Consider the following 24,580-nt stretch of genomic DNA (forward strand, 5'->3'; position numbering starts at 1 on the left):
CATTAATGGGGATCGCTCCTCACCAAATCTCCTCCCTCGTCTGCCGCAAGAAGGCCCACACCTCGTCGGAGGTCTGCCGCAAGATCTCCATCAATGAGTCCTCCGATTTCGCCGCCATCGCACATGTGGGATGCCGTTGCGAGGAGGCCGGTGGTGCCAGACTGGCCGGCAGTGTGTGAGGAGTGTGAGAGAGCGAAAGAGGGGCAGCCATCAGAGGGTAATTACGTCCAAAATCTTTATTACAAGATTATCAAAGTGGTGGTAATCTGGATAGCCACTCTCCTCTTGGTAATTCAGATTACCTCATGGGAGGTAATCTGGATTGCCAAGGCAATTTGAATTTCTAACCCAAAAAGCATACCAAACGTGGTAATCCAGATAACTACATTAAATTCCCAGCAATCTAGATAGATTGCCAGCTACCGAACGCAACCTTAATTCCATCCTTCAAAATAAAATATTTAGATAGATCTCCTTTTTCTTATACATGCAATGCATGCACCTGTATACCAGTCTCATCTAAATCCCTTAAGGATTCTACTTAAATCTAGCAAGTCCAAGCTTAAATCTTGCACATAGACACCATTTCTCATTTTTCTATTTAAAAACTATCACAAGACTGAAGAGGCTATCTTATATCTAGGAAAACTTACCTTTATCTTAAATTACTTAGATCCAATCATCCAAATGCTTTGACTTTTATAAAAGAATTCCAAAACTATATGGTTACTGTTAAGAAAGTACTTTTTGTTTCTCAAAGGTTATACTCTGAGATTTATTGACCATAGATATTTTAATTTTTAACTCAAAAATAAAAAGATGACTGAAACTTGACACCTTATAACAAGATTTACTTAAAGAGTTGGGAAAATGACTTCAAAATGATTCTAAGTTTAAAAACCCATATCAAAATAGCCCCAAAATAATTCAAATATCAATATTATGAATAAAAAATCATGCATATTCAGTTTCATATAAAACCAGCCAGAACAACTAAAAGTGACCGACACTAGCAGAAAGCAACCTAAACTGAGAATTTAGTCAATTTTGAATTACTTAACTGAAAACAAACCCTTTTCAACCAAAAAGAATAGGTTTTGAGCATAACTTTAACCCTTGTTGTCTATATTGCTTATGCAATATGTATACTTTCTTCTCTTCTGTTCTCCCCTCTTTTTATTTGGGCAATGAAAAAAGAAGCTGTTAAGACAAACTATGACCGGCAAAAAGTGCATAACTTCCTCAACGGCTATCATATCATATTTGACAAAATCTTTTTTACGTTAGATTATGTGGTAATATAAAATGCCAATTTTATGAATAAAAATTGATAGATATATGTACAGTACCTATAATGTGTTGCTGATGTGTAAGCACAGTTACATCGATTCTATGAAAGTTTTCACAGATAACTTCAACCTGTGCATATTTAAGATACCTATGATTATTTATGAAAAAAAATTTCTATCAGTAAGTTATATACCATGTTTATTTGCTTCAAGTCATGCGTACGCCAACCACAAAGCAATTAAAATGTGCTAAGTTTTTCAAAAACTAATTAACATATCAAAGCAAGCCAGTTGCACATCTATTCAATGCTTGTCCCTCTTTCTGTGTGGGTGTGCGCAAGTGCTGCCCAATATAGAATGATATGTGTACCACATTGATTCCTGACTACCGGAAGAACACGACATGATGTTTCAAAATCCAATTCTTTGGTATGGTAAAACAAAAACAATAACCTCTAATCCAACAAGGAAAATAAGTAGTGCTGATTGATCAATATAATGTGGAACTATTTTTATGTTGTGCTCTTATGTGATCAAAATAAGTACCGATCGGTGACCAATTCGGTATGGCACCAGTTTGGTACCATACTGACACATGGTACGGCTTGGCATGCCAATTCCAAGCCAGTGTGCCATTTTTTTTTTTCTAAGGACTCTAATCATTTTTTTTGGTTTTTTGAATAATTTTAATATTTTTTATGCTATTTGATGTTTCTATCACTCTGGTACACTTAATCGCACATGACGCTAATCTTTGGAGAGCACTTTATAAGGGCTAGGTATTAATGAACCCTAATATGCTCAAATCAATTAATAACATATAACTTTAAAATGATACAATCAATTGTATTATTTTTAAAATATACATACTGAGATCTAAAAGTTCGTCGAGCACCAATGTCACTCACAAATTCTTGATCATTTGCATAATCATGAGGAACATCAATTCATCCCTCCATCCAAGCAGCATTATAGTATGCTCATTCCATAAGGTATGCGTGCTACAACCAGTCTCATATCTCTCGCTGAAGTTCTGCTCTGAGAGATATTCTCGAACTGATAATACAGCTATGAAAGGGCCAATCCAAATATACTAGCAATAAAATCCGACTCATATAAAGTGCTCCAGGCTGTATAGGATGGTCGTCACTAGAAAATGATGCCTCAGATGCACCATACTCATATCCTTTTGAATCATAAGCTACCTGTGGCTATGGGCAATATGATCCAGAATATAATAACGAACCTGATATGTCCATGGATCCTTTTCTAAGTGCAAGGCTTGCATTGACTTGAACAACCTCGAGGGGCATGTTGCCTATATGTAATCATATCCTTGCAGACTCTACCAACTCGTGCACCGTGATCCCTATCCTGTGTGATATATGTAAACTAACACTCACAGGTAAATCAAAGACCACTCTATAGCTATATCTCAGGGGCAGCTCAACACATAGGATGGCCTAAAGCTAAAAACTGATCATTACCGCCTTCCACCTTCTTTGCCACCGCTCAGTCGCTAGAAGCTCGGAACCCTCCCGCCGCCAAAAGCCTGAAACTCCGTTGCCACTGGAGATGCCCCTCAAGCCTGAAATGTCTATGCTGGAGATCAGGAGACACCCCTCAAGCCAGATCACTGCCGTTGGATGGGTCCACATCCTCTCCATCGACAGTGGTGCCACCGATGCCTCTGATGGCCTCCTTATCAGTGTCGCCCTCGTCCGCCTCGAAGTCTCTCTCTGTAAGCTCTCCGATGACCTCACCGCCTAAATTGCTGACTTCTTCACCTGTGGCCCCAATGGGCACCCACTCTTCTCCGTCGCCGACGCCCTCCGCCTCCTCACCAAGAACCACTCCTAAGTCCCGTGAGGCCGTGACTCCCATCTCGCCGTCTCTGGCGAGAAGACGGTCCTAATAGATGTTAAGGGTGGACGGCTCCCATCTCGCCATCTCACTGTCTCTCATCTCACCGTCTCCCATCTCCAGGAACGTTCATCTTCTCGCAGGTGGACGGCTGGACACAATGGAGATAGATGGCAGGGGGCCTGAGGGCCTAAAATAAGTGGGGGCCTAAAACAAGGGCTTTGGTAGCCTTACCCTTAAGCCAGCCCTGCTGTATCTTATCTATAGTGGTCTCCTAACCTCCACTCCCTTCCTGACCACCATATCTAGTACTATTAGAACTACCATCATTGCTCTCCCTACTATCTGAATTTAAGTGAACTAAATCCTCCACTCTATCCATCAGGGCAGCAATTGTCTTTTCTTTTCCTTTGTCTCTGTACTGAACAACTACCTGCCCTCCTTTCCTGCCTTGCTCTAACTGGCTATGCCAGGAGGGTGATGTCGCCTTGCTCTCTTGGATGATCGGATGGTATGCCAACCTCGTCCAAGCATCTCTCATCAAATCTCCGCAACGATGTCTCGAACATGGAGTCATGCGATGAATAACTCCCTAGTAACCTCTCTAACTATGGCTGATCAGCTAGAAACCTACACGGAATGTTGTCAATATCCCATTGCTTAGAATCCACAATAACCTCGCTAGCTACAAAACTGACTAATCATGGAGACGATCCTGGCATAATCTCTTGTTTTTTTTCGAATTTCAAAGAATATCCAAGCTCAAAAGAGGGAAGATGGGGGAGAAGGTTGCATACTTTCAATCCGATGTTTCCTCTTGGTTTCAGACTTTTTTTTTTTTGGATGGGGGACATGGAAAACTAGAGAAAATGGCTTGAGAAGGCTCAGGGGAGCCTCCTCAGCCATCTATCATCACTTAAATAATTGAGTAATGGGTGAATCGGCCCATATCGGTGTGGTTCGATTGCGTACCAGGCCGAATTAGACAATTCAAACCGGTTCCGACCAATTCGGATAATTTCTTGAAAAGTAGCACCGAACCATTCTGATTCCACATTGGTTCAGTTCAGTATGAGGCATATCGGGCAATTCGGCCCAGTATGGTGCTCCATGGTCAAAGATGGCTCCAATATGCATCTAAAGAAATAAAAGTACTCAAGAAGAAGAATTTTAAACACTTATCAAAAAGAATTTCAAGACAAAGCATGAACTTATGTTTAATGAAATTGAAAAAAAATCTATTCTTAGCCCCAAAAATATTGGATATGCTTAGTGGTGAAAGTGGACCGAATAATATCCATCCAATAATGTTTTCATATCCAAATCTATCCAGATATAGATAGAAATTTAAGCATCCAACTAATATGCATATCGGTATCCATATCCATCAAAGAAAAATGGACATAAATATAAATAGACAACTACCTGATCCATATCCGAATATCTGATTCTATTTGCAATCCTATTCAATTTTATATAGCACTCATGAACTTTTAAGGGAAATAAATGACCATATTAACATGCTATTAACTTGATTTACCATCCATTTAGCAATATCTTTGATTCTATGGTCATAAAGTTTAATTATTTAAATTATATCTGTATTATATCCATACTTCTACTATTTGATTTGTATCTGTATCCATAAACAAACATGGATATGGATATTGTATCCATAAACAAACATGGATATGGATATACTGGTATCCGATTCACATCAAATCTGATATCAATCCTAGATATATTTGACTATCATTGTTAGCAATATCTTTGATTCTACGGTCATGAAATTTAATTATTTAACTTATATTCATATTATATCCATATTTCTACTATCTGATTTGTATCCATACCCATTTGAAACAAACATGGGTATGGATATACTGGTATCTAATTCACATCCAATCGGATGTCAGTCCTAGATATGTTTGACTATCATTATTATGGACAACAACAAAAAGATACCTGGATAGGTCATACTTAATTTTATGAAATATGTTATTTGATCTGCAAGTGAAATCAAATGTCTCTATTTCACATTATGATATGGGAAAAATAGATAATAAAATCCAAAAACAATATTACCATCTTCAAGATAGCATTTCATGTTAAGCCACAATCAGAATCCCTGATAACAAGCACATGCTTGTCCTTCTAATTATGCTAATCCTATATAAAAAATCTAGTATTGAATTCAGTAGTTTGTACATAAAAGAGAATAAAAGGCTAGAAAATGAGGTACACTTGCAGCTAGATATACATAATTACCATAACCAAGGTTAATTGAATCAGCTAGTTCAGAGCATGCCAAACCGATCGATACAGGACTTGCTGAACCAGTTGGTTCAAGGCCTACCAAGCCAAACCGATCGATTACCAATATAGTTCAGCCGGTCGATTCAGAATATAAAGGCTTTGCCTTTCTCCTACTCGAAGCTTCTCGCCTCGCTTGGTTTCGAAGCCCTCGATCAATTCGGAATATAAAGGCTTTGCCTTCCCCTGCTCAAAGCTTCTCGCCTCGCTTGGTTTCGAAGCCCTCCATCCCCATCGAGCTGACAATGACAATGATGACAGGGTGACCAGCCAAGTGAGTCTCTCACCCTCATTCTCTTCCTCTCTCAATCCATGTTGCCAGATCAGAGGAGCTTTTAAAGCTCCCCCACGATGGCTCAAACCTCTCTATACCCCTCTCTTTACCTCTCTCTCTCTCTCCCCCCTGTCACGCCCTCGATCCGAGATTGTGAATCGAGGATCATGGCAATCGCCGCATACTCATAGAAAACTCTTCCTATAAGCATGCAAGGCATCTTATCATGTTATCTTAAACCGACAGCGGAATAATTAGTCAATAATTTAAATCCAAAACATAACGACCTAAATTTTTTTCCTTAATGTCTCAATAAATTCAACAATGATTCATAGTCCTTGCATCAAATTCAATAAGCCTTTCAACCTAAAATAAAAGTATGAAGATTCTGCTTCTGATCACTCTTCCATTCATATCTTGTATCATCTTAATTCTTCAACATCTGTAAAAATAGTAAATAGGAGGTAATGAGCTAGACAGCCCAGTAAGCAATGATCACTTCTCAACAGATTTCATCAGATATTTAAGTAAATAATCATTTATAGAAAATAAGCATATAGAGTTCATCAATTCGAAATCAATTTCAATTATGCAACATAATTCATGCCAAATTTATTTCTTTTTCGAAAATTCAAGTTTCTTTCGAGATTTCAATTTCTTTTGTTCTTCAATTCTTTTCGTCAACCATGAGCTATGACCACATTTTTCCTGTGGCAAGGTCATAATACCGCGTATCTGCTTGCGGTAGGCTACGAATCATCTGGCAGCAAAGTCCTTCGGAACCACTGGTCTCTCTGGCGGTTTGTCACTGGTCTCTCTGGCGACATGTCGCTAGTCTCGCTGGCGACATAAACCCTCAGGACAAACAATTGCCAACGTATATGCCCCCATTGGCAGGGTCCTTTACATAGTCAGGTTGTCAATTTATAATATTTTTTATATCATAATTCTTCATAAATCATATTTCATATTCTAATTTCGATAATAAAACATATAATCATGTAGTATCGAAATCAATCAATATAATGCATCATGAAATCAATATGTTCAATCATGCTTCATCATAACATTTCAAATAAAATATTTTCATAACAAAATACCATTCATTCAATTCATGCATCGTTTCACAAATCATGTCAGAAAAAAATATTATAATTTGCCGATAAATCTAGAAAAAAGTGAAACATTACTTACCTCGAACGCATTCCAATAAATCCACATAATTCTATAAATTTTCTTCCAAAAATTCTGTTCGTAGATCATATCGTGATATCCCACGATCAAACATCCACAATCCTATACAGAATCAATTTCAATAATTAGAAAGAATACGAATACCATATTTCAACGGTTTAGATTGGGTCCGATCATCTAATTTCATCTAATCAAAATCTAATTAGGACCTAAACGATCCAAAGTTTGACTATCAGATCAAATCGGATAAGAAGTGATAGGACCGAGGTTTCTTCATCGATTTCATAAAATCAAGTAGGGAGAGACAATTAGAGGAGAGAGAAATCAATGAGGTACAATTCGAATTGATCAGATGACACAATCCAACATTATGATTGGTCCAATATCTCAATTGGTAAAATCAACATGATCAAATCAAGTCATGGCTAGATCGAAATCATGGATAATCAAATCTAAAAATTCATTGTCTGATTAAGATGGGTGCCAGTACGCTGTCTGACAATCATGGATCAGGATTCTTCATTAGAATCAGATCAAGACTATTGAAAGAATTTCCTCATTGATAAATCGATCAAGAGAGAGAAATCGATCAAGAGAGAAATGACTTTAGAGAGAGAAAATTCTAGAGAGAGAAAACTCATCTTGAACTCCTCAGACGATATGATTCAACAAATTCGATCGATCAGATCAAATCATGCTAAGATTATCATGTGGACAATTCAATAAGATCATGAGAAATAAAATCTAAAAATACTTGATCTGATCAAAGTGGATGTCGGTGTACCGTCCGACGATCACAGATCAAAAATCCATCATAAGGATCATTTAAATTCATCATCATTCTTCTCAAAATTTTAGAAAATCTTAGGAGAGAGAAATAATCTAGAGAGAGAATTTTAGAGAGAGAAAGTAGAGAGAGAAAGTCCAATTCTAGAGAGAGAAAATACTAATTCAGGCTGAAGAGAGAGAGGGAAAATCCTATTTATTATATTATTATATTATTATTATTTTATTTTTCTTCTTTTTTTTTCTTTTTCCTTTTCCTTTTTCTTTTCCTTTTTCTTTTCTTTTTCTTTTCTTTTCCTTCTTCTTTTCTTTTTCTTTTTCTTTTCCTTCTTCTTCTTCTTCTTTTTTTCTTCTCCCGTGGGTTCCTTTTGGGCCGAAACAGGGGACCGTGAGGTCCCCTCGTTGGTTGGCCGGCCGGCGGCGCAGCCGGCGTGGGGCGGCCGTCGGCAGGAGGGGGTGACTCGCCGATAAGAAGAGGGCTAAACCGGTGGTCGGCGGTGACCACCGGCGCCGGTAATCCAAGAAAAACTGTAAAAAATGAAGGTTACTTCCGCAACAAAATCCGACGACTCCGGTCGCCGGCGAGCGTGCACATCGGTACGGGAAGGAAGGAGGAGAAGAGAGGAACGGGAGGAGGCTTACCTCCATCGCCGGCGAAGCTTTTCCGGTGAGAAATTGGACGGCACAGGGACCGTCTTCCGCGATGGATTTTCCGGCGATTGCTGCCGTTTTGCCCCGGGATTTTCGGTGAAAAGGAGAGAGGAGGGATCTCCTCCTTAAATAGGACCGGAAGGAGATCGTTTCCGACTCCAATTAGGAGCCGATGAACGGAGGAAGAAGACTCCCTTCGGGAGTTCTTCTCCTCTGTTTTCCTTCCTTTTTTTTTCGTTTTGGGCTTTTTGGTGGGCTGGAATTCTTGTTCGGGCCAGGCCATCACACCCCCCCTTTCTCTCGATCCTTTCTATTGAATTCAAAGCTTTCGAAGCTCGTGGACAATGGCTCAAACCTCACTATTTCTTTGCCTCTCTCTCCCTCCCTTCCTCTCCCTATCTTTTTTTCTCTCTCCCTTTCCCTCTCCCTCTCCCTCCCTCTCCAGCTCTCCTTATTTTGTACGCCTAAAAAGGCACGATATAAACCCATACCACAGCGCACCGATTGCCGGCAAGTACAAGCCTCGGTACCGATTTGATAGACTTTGACTGTAACCATAATTAGAAAATCATTATTCATTACCACAAAAGAAAATATATGATTTGTTAACATAAAATCAAGATAATAACACTTATATATTGGTGTCACAATGGGTTCCTCAAATTCAAGACCCAATAGGAAATGGTGGAAGAAGAATGGGATCTCTCTCTCCAAATTCAATCATGAGATCACTTTAGATTCAACACATTGGCATGCAACTCGGCAGCTTAAGCAAAGCAATAGCCACTGATATTGGTTAACAGAAAGTTCCTTTTCTAGCAAAGGGGGAGGGGGCAACAAGATTCATTTGCCTAGATTTTTTATACCCTTATTAAAAGTGTTTGTGGCTTGCTCTGACATGTGCCTGTACGAGCTTAGTGAGTAGTTTATACATTGTCTTATATTAAGTTTACCATACTAGTTAGTACCATACCATATCGGATATATCATACCATACCAATACTGAACCAGTAGGTAGTCTCATACCATACCAATACTCGATAAGCCTCACCATCTCGTACCATGCCACATACCAACATTGTAATAGCATGGTACTAGTACAAAGTCCCATACTACGATGGTGAACCTCACTCCTATGTACTCTTCTCCATTAGCAAATTTCTCTTGGACCACGTTCACCCAGCCACATAATAGGTTAACCATGGAACATCCTATGTCTTATTTTTCTTAGGTATGTTTTTCTAAAATGTTGTGCTTTTTGCGGCACAATCTCTTGCATCGAGAGTTCAACTTCACATTAGTTTCACCAGGGTCATACTCAGGGCACTTCCCTTTAAAACATATCAAATGAGAGTAATTCATGCCTTCATGGTTTTTCTTCAAAATAATAGTGCTGCAACTTTTAATAATTTTTTATATTAGGAATTATTCCACAAAATATTTAGCATAATACCAAACATGGTTTGAGCAACATACAAGCGACAAATGGTAAACAAGCAATGGTCCAAAATATTTCTACTCAGTAATAAAACCATGATAAAATGAAAATACCAAAAAGAAACATAGAAGAATTTAATCTTACACAATACCTAGTACTTGTCGAATTGACTATACTCTCATCAAGCTTGGGAAACCTCTTTTTTTTTTTTTTTTTGGGAACAAGAAAGGTGCTTACCTGAGCATGGGTGTTAAGAAATAACTCATCATCTTCTCGGCAGAATATGCCAATATTTCGTACATCAACAAGGCCTCCAGAATTCAGAATTTGTAGTACATGTAATGTTTGATATCGAAGGGACAAGATACACAGCAGATCCTCATAGAAGGAGACACCCATGATCTCGGCCAAGCTAACAAAATCATTGCAAAAGGCTTTCTCATCTAATATGACTCCATCTTCCAATCTGACATAAAAGTTATAAATATAATAACCATAAAAAGGAAATATGGAGAATTCTTATAGAAACATATATGATTAGTATTGGCATTTTCATCTACCTCACAAGGTAAAATGTTATCTTTTCTATTGAAGGGATTTCATCTATTGCACCCTCAGTAGTAGGTGCATCAATGCATCGTGCAGTACAGGTTGCAAACAAGCCAAACTGGTGACTCTGCACATATAGAAAGAACTGTCTGCAAATGTACTCAGTGCTGGATGCAAGAGACACACAGTAGAGCTGGGTGAAAAAGCTGTCAAATCTCTTTGCTTTCTCGGGCAGACTGTGTGAATCACAATCTTCTTCTTTGCACGAAAATGAAAACCAAGTGGGTCTGTAAACGATCAGATCCTGGCAATTCCTGCTAAAACTCACAAGGTATTGGCCGTCATCTGTAAACTTGTGAAACCCATGGTCTGGGCAATCAACGTCATATATGGTACAACTTGGAACCAAATTTTCATAAAAAAGTCTAACAAGATTAACCTGTCCACATTAAAAAAGCTGAGTTTTACATAGATTCACAGCAATGAAACATAAATAATGCAAAGAATAGTCTTGTAACATCAAAGAATTGTGAATAAAATGGAAAAAATGGAAGATTATTAGTCAAACTTAACAACATCGTAAATGCAACTATGACAGCCAATGCGGTATAAGGTTGGACAATAAACGTTAAGCTGTCAAATCCTCACTGTAATTTCTCTATCTGGAAGATCCTTGTCTATCTTCACTAATTAGATAATATGGAAATGAAAGAAATATTCAGAACACTTTTTTGAAAGCCCAATCATTTAATTATATGTTGAACAACAAAATTCATGGAATATATCATGGACGAAGTTGTCTAGGACTAACATATGTGCTTCCTCACTTATATTTTGATCTTATAATATCTTGTTAAGAAAGCTGAGTCAATCTGGCAACCTCAAGGTACTTGCATGACCAACATATACACCAGAACTGCATTCAATTTAAAAATTCAAAAGCTTTTTCCCCCCTTCCAAATGCCACTATTTGTAACAGCGTAGCATAACCAGCAAACTTAGTTCCTAGGCTATAGTTCAATTGGTTGACAAGAAAATTTGCTAGCTTCTTCATCCTCTGCATTCAAACACAGTTAACCATAATTTTAAGCATCCAGCAAAAAGAATTACCACTTTTCATTTAATAGCAATTAGGTGACTGATGAAGTTGGGTTCTAGACCCCATTTTTTTTAGTTGGCAAAAATCTCAAAGGTTCGGAGAAGTTTCATCTATCACTTAAGTTAATTAAGCCCCTACAATGACCGATACTTCGAATGCCCATAAGCATAACCAAAAAACTGAAGGACCCATCTAATGGAGGGGCTTAGTTTCTTGAATCCACTTTCACCATCTACCCATACAAAGGCTTTGACAATCCATCAACACAAACTTCACCGATCCTTCTACAGCCTTAATAAATGTTAGGCGTGCACTTCTCCTTCATCAGCATCCTTCATCCAAATTACTGGAATTGTTCTAAAACCAAGATGAACAAAGAGGAGTGTCTAGGCAAGAAGTTGCAAAAATTGGACAAAACAATGACATGCAGAAGTAACAGAATAGGCATCTCCACTATATTATCAATTACCATGTGAAGAAATTGGGAGCTTATCCATCAATCACATTCATCAGATTTGCAATTTCTGCTTAAACAGGGAATTAATGATCATAATATCTCTGCCTTCTTACATCCATCTTTGCTTTCACAGTTTTTGTCAGTTCCCTTGGACGCTTGAAACTGACACGGTAGGTTTATATGGTCGTTCAGGAATTATTAGTACCTAACTGGGGCATTTGAACAAATGGCTTGAAGAAAATATTTCTTCAATGCTTTACCAATGGAAACCACGCATCATAGAGGGCAATCAATTAGAGAGAGAGAGAGAGAGAGAGAGAGATACGCTGGTCCCGGGGCGGGGGGTGAGGATCTGGCGCTCGAAGACTCTCGCGGCGAGGTTGTTGCTCCTAAACATCATTACGGAGGACGGGAGGAGGATGGGGGCGGCCAAACGGAGACGAGCGAGAGGTGGCTAACGCGGAGACGGGTCTAGAGATAGAAGGGAAGAGGACTTGGTGGCCGTGAATATATAGCGGCGGGAGGAGGACGGGGTGGGCTACTGGGGTGGCAGCGCGTGCGGATATTTTGCGGCCCACGTTCCCGCCTGCACTTCTGTCAAGTACCGCTCTCCCGCTCTCCGGGCAGGTTAGTTAGAAGACAAGAAACAAAAAGCGGGAGCTCAATCGCCGCACTGTACTAAATTGATAACTGGGCCGCCATACCAGAAGTTAACCGACTACTTTTTCTTAAATTTCTAAATCTGCGCACGGAGGCACTCCATAACTGTGACGGATCGGACCAGATCAAAAATTGATCAACCTGAGTCTGATTTATTTATCAAATAAAATAAAAATTTAGATTTAAATTAGATTTATTTATTAAATAGATAATTCATTTCAATCAATAAAATTTATTTTTGATATAAATTAGATCAAATTAAATCAGTTAAACAGATTAAATAAATTTTTACAGATTAAATAATTTTAAATAAATTAAACAAGATAAGTAGACCAGATAAAATATAGCAGAAATAAGTTAAGCAGAATAGGTAGATCATAAATAGATTAAATAGATCCAAACAAATTAAATAGATTAAAGCTTCAAACATAAATCTAACATATTTAATAAATAAATCTAGATCGATTGTTCTATTTATAATTCAAATTTATTTATATCAAATTTAAACTTATTTAAAGCAAATTGTTTGCGAATCGTATCGATAGGTTGGATAATAAATTATCACCGCAAATATTATCTTTTTTTTGATATTGTGGCTTGAGAGAGTGCTATGAAGATAAATTTCTAAATTTTATATACTAGAAGGCTTCGATGGTCGGAACCAGAAAGGATCGTATCTATCTTGTCCCGATCCCAGCCCCGAACGAGCCACTGCTCAAGGAGCCGAGAATTTAGGCATGCAAGGTTGAAGCAAACGACAGTTTCATGGGGAGAGCAAAGACTATAACATCTAAACTAGGGTTCTGTAACTACAATTTAGTCATTTAATTTTCACAATACACATTGATAAGAAGCCTGAGATTATACAATTGTGAGGTCACTAATTCAAAAGCTTGGTGTGTTTTATTGACTTTTTAACTTGGTTGTGTAAAATAATTACTTGGCACTGAAATTATGAAAATTTGAATGGCTACAAATGCGTTGGATTGCCCAATTTGCTATCTAAAATCCTACCTGAATGTTACTCTTCTTAATGTCAATAAAAGTAATCTAGACTTGGATTGAAATATATGACTAGGTATTGACACTTCTGATCCTCAAATTTAATACACCAAGTCGCTGCTTCTAATCACTTTGGTACCTCTTATCATTTATGTGACTTGTTAATGACAACTTGCATGTTTAATCCTCTGTGAACTGGATTCTTGATGGGGCATACAGCTAATGCATTTCATGTTTCAGATTCAATTTTCTATGACAAGCCGTTCTTGTTCTCTAAGGTCTGAGCTACTCAAGCTATGGATACCATTTGATGTGAATAATTTAATGGATTGATAAAACAAATAATAAAATTTAATACAACCCACCCTAAATAGAACTACAGAGCTCGAATTCAACCTTTTGACCCAACTCAGATATGGAGTAGGCTTGGACAATGTAAAAGCCATTAAGCTTAACCATCCTGGTGGTAGGAAGTGTGCATTTGGTGGACATCCCTAGAAATCAAAAGCAAGTTCTAAACTTGACAAGCAAGCATTCCTGTAACAGTAGGAAATTACCCCTACTGCATCCTCATCACTTCAATTCCGCTGATGAAATGGAACTGACAAATGAGGCCACTTATTGAATTTGGATTGAACCTCAAATACTTTTGATCATCTTTGGCAGGATCTTGCTAAATAAATTAAATCCTGCAGTCATTTATACAATAGGGAGCTGTTCAAGAAAAGCTTTAATTCCACCCCTAATTAGAACGAACTCGTGTTACTCCTGAGTCTACTCAAATCAAGTCTCAATCTGTGAGCTGGATGTATTAACCCCATCATGGGCCGATGGATGGATTTTGTATTTAGGACTAAAACATGTACATCCATATTTATTTTATCTAATAAATATAAATATAGATATCAATTAGATACAAAAATTTATATCCATATCTATTCTCAAAAGATACAGATATAAGTTGAATAATTAAATTTTATAATCATTGAATCAAATATATTACTAAATATATAATAAAATTAATTAATAATATATTAATATAATTATATATTTTTTTTAAAAGTTAATAAGTGTTATATAAAATTACAAATAAAATTAGATATTCAGATACTATATCCACGTTCATTTTCTTTGACGGATATAAATATAGATATATATATTAATTGCATGCCCAAATTTATGACCATATCTTAATAGGTTCCAATACAAAAACCGGTTCAGATGGATATTATCCGTTCTGTTTTTACCTCTACTTACATTTGTTATCTACTTATATGCAGGCTATATTAAAAATTATGTATAACCCAAAGAGGTTGGAGGCTGAGTTTGTCAATTGTCCAGAAAAAATTTTAAGCTGTACAAATGATGTTCTAAAGTGAAAGATTAGAAGGTTCATCTTCATCTAAAAAGTCGGATGGAACCTCCACGATAATCTTGCGCTCATAATTGCCAACTAGGCCAATTTTCTTATTGGAAAAAGGACTTTAAAAAGCCTCAAATTAAAACAAAAATCAAGGGTAATGACAGCAAAAAAGATATATATATATATATATATATATATATATATATATATATATATATATATATATATTCTCTCACATATAAACTGCCCCATCAATAGAATATGATATGAAGCTATCACTGCTACTTCCAAAGGCTCCCTAGCCTCTAGTCCAGCAAAGCCTGTAAATTCAAGAAACGTAAGTTGAGCTTTGACTCTCAGCATGCATTACAGAGTGGAGAAATAAAAACATTGGTGAGCAATTAAAAGACCTGAGTATCGGAATGCATTGAGATTGATACCTTTATAAAGCCAAAAGCTGCAGATGCCTCTGTTTTCAATTGAACATTGTCCAGATCTCCTTTTACTGTATCTTCCTATTGTGTAATGGAAAGGCAGATAACTCCAAATAAAGTACAACCAATAAAAACAGTTGCCATATGACTTTGAGAGAAATTGGTTGCAGCTTCTGAGGTACCCTCTCTCTCTCTCTCTCTCTCGCTCGCTCTCTCTCTCAATCTTTTTAGCTAAAACATCTCCAAGGCGTTCAGCAATGTCAGATGATGGAGAGAATTGAGCTTCTTCCACCTGCTTCTAGTAAGTCCCTTTGTGATTCTGCAATCTTGAATGGAGGAAAGCAAGATCATAAATAAAACACAGCCCAGTGAATGAGGCTCATGCCATTATGAGACTTAGGGAGGGTCAGATATACACAGCCTTACTCTATGTGCAGGGCTGTTTCCACATTTCAAATCGATATCATAAATAAAAGACAGCCCAGTGAATGAGGCTCATGCCATTATGAGACTTAGGGAGGGTCAAACATACACAGCCTGACTCTATGTGCAGGGCTGCTTCTACATTTCAAATCCATGACCTCAAGGTCATAATGGAGATATCTTGCACCAAGGCTTGTTCTCCAAGCGATATCATAAATGTAGCCACCAAATTTTATATATCAGAGAGACATAGGAGATGAAGTTTCAACCAGATGTGCTATGGCATTAGTCAAACTTTTAGTACTGTTGATATATAGCATGCATGCATTTAAATTTGAAATTCAAATTCGAACAGTAAACAATTTACTGTTTTATGTTCAGAACACAATACCTTTATGCGGGTAGTCGATCTCCGCAATCTGATCACCGTCGCAACGCAGCCACACAGCGTGTCTGGCCTCTGCGGATCATCCACACGAAGCTCCCGGTCTAATCAGCTCCTCACGAGTGCTAGCTCGTTGTAGAGCCCTTTCGACTGTCGATGCTGATCGAACTCCTTCGATCGATGTCTGCCGACTCCTCGGACGCTCCAGATCGTCAGCAAGTGTGCTTGAGAGGTTGATGAATCTCTCCCTGAAATTTGGTGGGCTCACGACACTCGTAGCTCACCTTCTCACTTCCTGAACCCCAGGTTGAAACCCTAGGGAACACACTGAAAACTCTGCGCCCAATTTTCTTTCTTTTCTTTCTTTTTCTCTCGGAAGTTTTAGACTTCCTACTCGCGCACAAGGGTTCCTCACGCCCCACTTTCTCTCTCAGAAAATTTCTACGCACACCTCACCTCCCTATCTCTTTTAAAACAGTTCAAAACGTGTCTTATCCAAGTGAGAGGATAAAGATAAGTGGTTGTACATTTGAATTCAAATCAAATTTGAATTCAAATGCAAACCAACTCATCCCTATCCACTTGGGCATGAGAAGAGAATGTGCGTGGCTGCTTTGTGCGTGGAAAGGTTTCACGAGAAACTCTTTCTCGTGTAAGATATGGGGCGCTAAAGAGGATAAGGACATGACGCATGGATTGGTTGCTCATTCAAATTCAAACTTTGTTTTGAATTTGAATGGCCAACCAACCATCCTTATCCACCTATGTGGCGCACAAATGTGGGGGATGGGAAAGGCTTTGCATGAGAGAAAATTCACGAGAAGTTTCTTCTCGTGAATTCAAATGGGCGCAGCACAGGGATTCAAATTCAAATGGTGGTTTAATCTTAATTGAACCAACCTAATCAAAATAGGTTAAGCACAATTAGACTAAATTAAACCCAACTTAATTAGGCTTAATTAGGCTCAATAAAATCCTAATCAAATCAGGAATTGACTAAGCCCAACCCCTGATCAAATCAGGGACCAAACCATCTCGACGATTAGATCAACTCTTAACCTAATCGGGTCAAACCCAACTGAATCCAATTCAATTGGACTTGATCCAAAAATAATTACTCAATCAAATTGAGTTAATTAGTGATCAAATCACTAATTAAACCTCTCATAAATATTGAGTCCAAATCCGATGGGCAATCGGGCATCAGAATTCATCGATATAAAATTCTGATCGAAAAATCCCAAACTAGTGGGACTCTTGACCCCGGTACCCAAAATGTGTGGGACTCATGATCAGAGAATCCTGATTCTCGATCACAGAGTCCCAGACACGTAGGACTCATAGTCCACGAACATTAGGACTCTTCATCAGCCATCAGATCAAATAGGAACCTCTAATGTGTGTGACGCCGCAAGTTCGAACCTAAGCCGGTAGCACAGGAACCAATTCCTGTACTAATCGAAGTGACCATCTAGCAATGGTACCCGATGTCCAGATAGGTCGAATAGTCGCAATCGCAATACTCAGAACCTACGTGAATATGGTTACTGTATAATTCATCCCTTTTGGCCCCTGTGTTTAGGATGACTCAGGGTTAAACTGTCAACCCTAAGTAGATCATCCGAATCGTGCTCAACTCAAAAAGTCCTGTGACTCCTCACTAGGACTACCCTGGCCAAGGTTTTGCTAAATTGAAACACGACTGTACACAGCTCCTGAACTGGAGTGGTCAATCCCATCTTGACACACGCACCGACAAGTCAAGTACTTGACTACACCCAGCAGCCTTCCGTCATTGAATTAGAAATTCAGGTAGTCCAATGCCTAAGCGCAATGAGTTGCTTGCAAGTCACCGTGGCGGTCTCAGGTCGGAGGGACATTTATACCGATATCCCATCGGAGCAAATCTTGACAGCAGAGATAGCTCCGGAGTCGGTCATGTTCAGTGCAGATGTACCCTTACATCTCACCTGTATGCCATACCAGTGTCTCCACACTCCTTAGTTAAGAGGACAACCAACCTATATGGCACACAACGACCTATGCTCGATAAACATTGTTGTCCTTGGTAACAACGTATCATTTGATCGCGAACAGGTTTAAGGACTAAACGACAAATCCTCCTTTGTCGAGTCTAAATAGTCCTAAGGACTTCACCACAACACAGGAGTTCATTAGAAGATGACAATTTGTGATGAAAAATGCCAAAATAACTTTTATTTATTTATGATTTATGTACTAATACAACAAAGAGCACAACCGTCAACAGGCTGACGATTGACTTTGGGACACTATTCCCAACAATCTCCTACTTGGCCTAAAGCCAATCGGTGCAGTATCTAATACCCATCTTCGACTTGAAGTCGTCGAACTCCTTCACCGTAATGGCTTTAGTGAATGGGTCGACCAGGTTCTCCTTCCCGTCGATCTTCTGAAGGTCGACGTCTCCTCGATCCACGATTTTTCAGATGAGATGGTAGCGGCGCAGAATATGCTTCGTCCGCTGGTGTGCCTTTAGTTCCTTCGCCTGAGCAATAGCTCCAGAACTGTCACAGTAGAGCAGAACTGGACCAACAAGGGAGGGTGCTACTCCGAGCTTGGTGATGAATTTTCTCAGCCACACCGCTTCTTTGGCAATATCTGATGCAGCGACATATTCCGCCTCGCAAACTGAATCAGCCACTGTGTGCTGCTTGAAACTTTTCCAGCAAACAGCCCCACCATTAAGGGTAAAAATAAATCCCGACACACTCTTGCTGTCATCGTGATCAGACTGAAAACTAGAGTCTGTAAATCCTATAAATCTCAAGTCCGATTCACCATAAACAAGCCACCGGTCCTTAGTATTTCTTAAATACTTCAGGAGATTTTAACAACCTTCCAGTGATTCTCCCCTGGATCAGATTGGTAGCTACTCACTACCCCTAGTGAGTATGCCACATCTGATCGTGTACATATCATGGCGTACATGATAGATCCCACTGCCGAAGCATATGGAATTCTACCCATACGCTCTCTCTCTTAAGGTGTTGTCGGACAATCTCTCTTCGAAAGAGAAATTCCATGGCCTATCGGTAGATAGCCTTTCTTGAAATTCTCCATGCTGAACCTTTTCAGCATAATATCAATGTACGTGGACTGGGATAAGCCAAGCAACCTTTTAGATCTATCTCTATAGATCCTCATCCCTAGGATGTAGGAAGTTTCTCCCAGATCCTTCATGGAGAATTGTGACGACAGCCAAATCTTTATTCCCTGTAATGCAGAGACATCATTCCCGATTAAGAGAATGTCATCCACATACAATACAAGAAATACCACTACTGGACCATTAGTCCATTTATAAATGCAGTGCTCTTCTCCATTCTTAACGAAGCCATACGTCTTGATCGTCTTATCAAAACGTATGTTCCAACTCTGGGATGCCTGCTTAAGTCCATAAATGGACCTTTGTAGCCTGCACACCTTAGACTCATCTGTGGATGTGAACCCTTCAGGTTGTATCATATACACCTCTTCATCCAGCTCTCCATTCAGGAAAGCTGTTTTCACATCCATCTGCCAGATTTCATAGTCTAGATGGGCAGCTATTGCAAGCATAATCCAAATGGATTTGAGCATTGCCACAGGAGAAAACGTCTCGTCATAGTCTATACCATAACATTGACGATATCCCTTGGCAATCAGACGGGCTTTATAGGTTTCCACCTTTCCATCTGCGCCCCTCTTCCTCTTGAAGACCCACTTACATCCTATGGGTTTTACTCCTTCGGATGGGTCAACCAATGTCCACACATCGTTGACCTTCATGGACTTCATTTCGGATTTCATGGTCTCTAGCCATTTCTCAGAGTCAGATCTCTGCATTGCATCCATGTAGGTGATCGGATCCTCATCGTTTTCATCAAGTTCGATAGGATCTCCGTGCCGGACCAAGAAACCATAGTATCTGTCTGGTTGATGTGGTACTCTACCAGATCGCCTTAAGGATGCAGGAACAATGAGCTCCAGATCTGATCTAATCAAATCCAGTTCAGGTTCAGCTACTTGTGTCGGTTTTTTCACCTGCCGAACTTCCTTAAGCTCGACCTTAGAGGCAACAGTCCCTTCACCAAGGAACTCCTTTTCTAAAAAGATTGCCTTAAGGCTGACAAACACCTTTTGCTCATCAACTAGGTAGAAATAATATCCTTTGGTCTCTTTTGGGTACCCTATGAAATTACACTTGTCAGACTTAGGTCCAAGCTTGTTTGTAATTAAACGTTTAACATAAGCCGGAAACCCCCAAATCCTAAGGTGCGAGAGTACTGGCTTACGTCCTATCCATAACTCATATGGCGTTTTGGTTACAAACTTACTCGGAACCCTATTTAGAAGGTAACAAGCCGATTCGAGCGCATATCCCTAGAGGGAGATCAGCAGACCAGCAAACCCCATCATAGATCGAACCATGTCCAACAAGGTCCGATTCCTCCTTTCAGACACACCATTATGCTGTGGTGTTCCAGGAGGTGTCCACTAAAAGAGAATCCCATTCTCCCCAAGATATGTCAGAAAATCATTGGAAAGGTATTCACCTCCTCGATCAGATCGAAGAGTTTTAATACACTTCTTAGTTTGTTTTTCTACCTCATTTCAGAATAGTTTGAACATTTCAAACGACTCCGACTTATGCTTCATTAAATAGACATACCCATACCTCGATAGGTCGTCTGTGAAAGTTATGAAGTAAAAATATCCACCTCTTGCACTTGAGCTCATGGGTCCACATACATCAGAATGTACCAGACCCAAGAGTTCACTGGCTCACTCATCTTTTCCAGTAAAAGATGACTTGGTCATCTTCCCAAGAAAACAGGACTCACAGGTTGGAAGTGATTCACAATCACCAACTTCAAGAATTCCTTCTTGAGCCAACCTGTTTATCCTGTTCTTATTGATATGACCTAGCCTACAGTGCCAAAGATAGACATCTGACACATTATCTATTCTAGGACATTTACCGGAGGTTTGAACCACATTAACAGGCTGTGACAGTAAGTAAATTCCATTATCTAGTTGTCCAACAAACATTGTAACACCATTCAAAATGATATTGCAAACGTTTCCTTTTATTAAAAATTAATAACCGTATATGGCCAAAAGGCCTACAGAAATAATATTTAATAAAAAACTTGGACAATAGTGACATTCACTTAGAATTACATTACGAGAATTGATTACAAAGTTCATGATTCCTAAAGCTAGAACTGGAACTTTGCTTCCATCTCCAACGTTCAGGAACCTCTCGCCATCATCAAATCTCCTACTGACCTGCAGACCCTGCATCGAATTGCAAATATGATAAGGGCTTCCGGTATCCAATACCCAGGCAGTAGTATCACAAATGAAAAAGTTGCAAGGTGTTATGATATAATTACCTTGCTTCTTCTTCGGCCTGTTTGGGTCCAGGGAGGCAATGTATAGAGGACAGTTCCTCTTCCAGTGCCCCTGCTTCTTGCAAAAGAAGCACTCCGCCTGGCTCTGGTCGGGCTTGCGCTTCTTGGTCTGACCCTGTGCAGACGTTCCAGCATGCGGCTGCACCTTCTTGTTCTTCTTCTTCTTGTTCTTCTTCCCTTTCTTAAAGGGTCGACGATCAGAAGAAGATCCTCCCGCAACATTCACCGACTCCTTATGGAGCTGGTGGTCCTTCTCAAAGTTCTGCAGCAATCCCAACAAGCTGTGGTAGTTCACTGCAGGCTTTGTCATTCGAAAATAAGTAAGGAAGGGGAGGAAAGACTTGGACAATGAATTAAAGAATCGCATCCTTACCGAGCTGCTTGTGTAGGAGAAAGCCCAGTTTATTTAAACGCTCAATCATTTCGATCATGTATAGTACATGATCGGTAACTGAGGCCCCATCCGTCATCCGAGCATTGAAAATGGCACAACTAGTTTTTGTGCCTTTCAACGTCGTCAGGCGTGCCAAAGGAGTCGCTCAACATTTGAAGCATCTCCTGTGGCTGGGCGTTCTCAAATCTGCGGCTAAACTCATCATTCATTGCCGCCAGCATTATGCATCGAACGGTGGTCTAGTCGTTGAGCCACTTCTGATAAGTGTCTTGGACCGTCCCTCTAGCATTCGGGGCTGGCTCCTCGGGTGCCGGATCCGTTACAACATAAAGGATCCGCTCATGCTCAAGGACGATTTTTAATTTTTGATACCAGCTATCGAAATTAGATCCCATGAGCTTGTCATTATCTAATAATGACTGGAGCGACAGGGTAGTGGCCATAGCTGCATAAAGGAAAACCAGACCTCTATTAGTACATAAATTATTAATACTAAAGACTTGGACTTTAGTCTAAAGTTTCTCCCAATATTTTTACGAACTGGTAGCCTCAACCTCCAATTCGAAGAATTACTTTAATTCCTTAGTGGGTACTAGAATCCACACAGACTACACACGAGCCCAACTTTGGTTGGTCAATCCATGTGCATCTATGGGTAGGTTCATAACCAGTTGTTTCTCTAAACAACTTCTAGTAATCAATTTTGCCCCAGAACCTAATCAGTAGGCTTTGGCCTCCACTGAAAAGATCTGGTTAGGTCCAACTATTAACATGACTTGATTTGGTGAATCGGACCAATAAATGATCAGGCCCGACTTTGGCCGGCCAACCTGACCACCATCAGAAAGACTCAAACCAAATTATCATACTATGAATGATAATTCCATTAGTCAATAAGCACCAGGCCTTTGGGCCTTCAATGATTATTAAACTAATGGACTCATTATCACTCACTTAATGGGAGGCTATGACTTAGTTATCACTATAACTTAATCATTTTAGGGACCTAATAATTTTGAGGATTTTATTAAGTGAAGGAAGAGAAGAAATTAACTAGCCAATTTCAATCCTCCCACTGACTTCACCAAGTCAGATTAAAAAAAAATTTAATTAAAACCGGCATTAGGAGCACCTAAATCAGTCACACTGATTTACCTAATGACATGGGTGAGCCCTAATCACCAAGTGATCTAATCAAAACCTAACTCACCAGGTTGGCCAAGTAAGTGAGATCAGTGGTGGGGATATGCCATTAACTCGTCAGAGATCGAATCAATGCGAGTAGCTCCCACTTAAGAACCACTGGTCAAACTACCGAACTTACCTTAGACACCAACCGGTTCATTAGTTTTAATTTGATCAACTTAGTAAATAGGGTTCCACCGCGTAGCCATGAATTAAGTCCATCTTGATCTAGTTAAAAACATGGACCCATTCAACTACAACTATTGGAGTTGAGTCTAGAGTGTCCTTGACCTAATCTAATTCAACTTTTGATTAGATTTGATCAATTACTCTAATTTAGTCCATTTCTTTAAGCTAATCTTAGGTCTAACCCACTTATGGATCTAATCTATCTAACCCATTGACCCACAAGTTTATGCAATTGTCTTAGGTCTTAATTCACAATTCTAGACCAACTTGACAACACTTAATTCTTTTAATTAAGTATTTAGACTGATGGGTCAGGGTTTGACTTTTCGAAAATAATTTTCAAATTTGAAAGGTTTTATTTTCTGTTCACCAAATATGTTGACTCATTTCACAAATAGATCAGCACATTTCATAAATAGCAATCCTATTGCTAATTACATAACAGAAAATAACTCAATCAAAATAAATCATGAATATTCCTTTAGATCTAATCTAACACATTCATGATAAATTTTACAATTGAACCTTTACAATTAAGTCCTTTCGCTGCTTCATCTGCATGGGATATAATTGCAGCGGCACCCCTACCGCCATAGGAGATCCCATCGAATGGGAGGAGAGGGCCTTTAAACCCTACTTTTCTCCTATAACCGGACGGCCATAGCAACCAACCCAATTAGATTACTTGCTACTTGGATCAAGTATATCTAAATATACCAATTTCAAAATTTAAATTTCAAATTTTAAATTTTAAATTTTGAATTTCAAATTTAAAACAAATTTCAAACTTCAAATTTCAAATTTTTGAATTTTAAATTTTGAATTTCAAATTTAAAATTTCAACCAAATTTCAAATTTCAAATTTTAAATTTTGAATTTTAAATTTTTGAATTTTAAATTTCGAATTTCAAATTTCAAAATTCAAATTTCAAATTTTGAATTTCAAATTTTTGAATTTTGAATTTCGAACAACTTTCAAAATTCAAATTTTAAATTTTGAATTTTAAATTTCAAATTTAAACTTTTAGATTACAACTTAATCTACGCATGCAAATTCATATATCATATCTTAGAACCTGCTCTGATACCATTTAATGCGAAATTTGAGTGCAGGGGTAAAATGATAATTTTAAAACTTTTTTAAAATCATTATTTTACAGCGAAAATAATTAATTAATCTAATTAATTAACATG

General features: G+C 38.7%; 1 protein-coding gene and 1 long non-coding RNA gene across 5 annotated transcripts in view; both read right to left on the reverse strand.

The window, feature by feature from the left end:
• The window catches only part of LOC105054632 (light-mediated development protein DET1), a 37,225-nt gene extending 24,624 nt beyond the window's left edge, over positions 1-12,601 (reverse strand). Inside the window, exons 1-3 of one of the 3 annotated variants that reach the window (XM_073246471.1) lie at positions 12,239-12,601; positions 10,369-10,796; positions 10,046-10,274 (exon numbers count right to left, since the gene is read on the reverse strand). In XM_073246471.1, coding sequence (XP_073102572.1) covers positions 10,046-10,274; positions 10,369-10,796; positions 12,239-12,313 — 732 coding nt within the window. In that variant the 5' untranslated portion in view covers positions 12,314-12,601. The remainder of the gene's footprint in view (positions 1-10,045; positions 10,275-10,368; positions 10,797-12,238) is intronic. The other 2 variants (XM_010936196.4, XM_073246472.1) reach the window with 2 other exon arrangements.
• A 2,287-nt stretch (positions 12,602-14,888) lies between these two features.
• Positions 14,889-23,954, reverse strand: LOC140852874 (uncharacterized). 2 transcript variants are annotated; one of them, XR_012135824.1, is made up of 3 exons: positions 16,187-23,954; positions 15,379-15,698; positions 14,889-15,258 (listed from the first exon to the last, which is right to left on the reverse strand). It is a non-coding gene; the product is annotated as an uncharacterized lncRNA (long non-coding RNA). The 2 variants fall into 2 exon arrangements; XR_012135823.1 differs by lacking the exon at positions 16,187-23,954 and having other exon boundaries at positions 15,379-16,178.
• Between the last annotated feature and the right edge of the window lie 626 nt (positions 23,955-24,580).

Source organism: Elaeis guineensis, chromosome 12, assembly GCF_000442705.2.
Source record: "Elaeis guineensis isolate ETL-2024a chromosome 12, EG11, whole genome shotgun sequence".
Lineage (NCBI taxonomy): Eukaryota > Viridiplantae > Streptophyta > Magnoliopsida > Arecales > Arecaceae > Elaeis > Elaeis guineensis.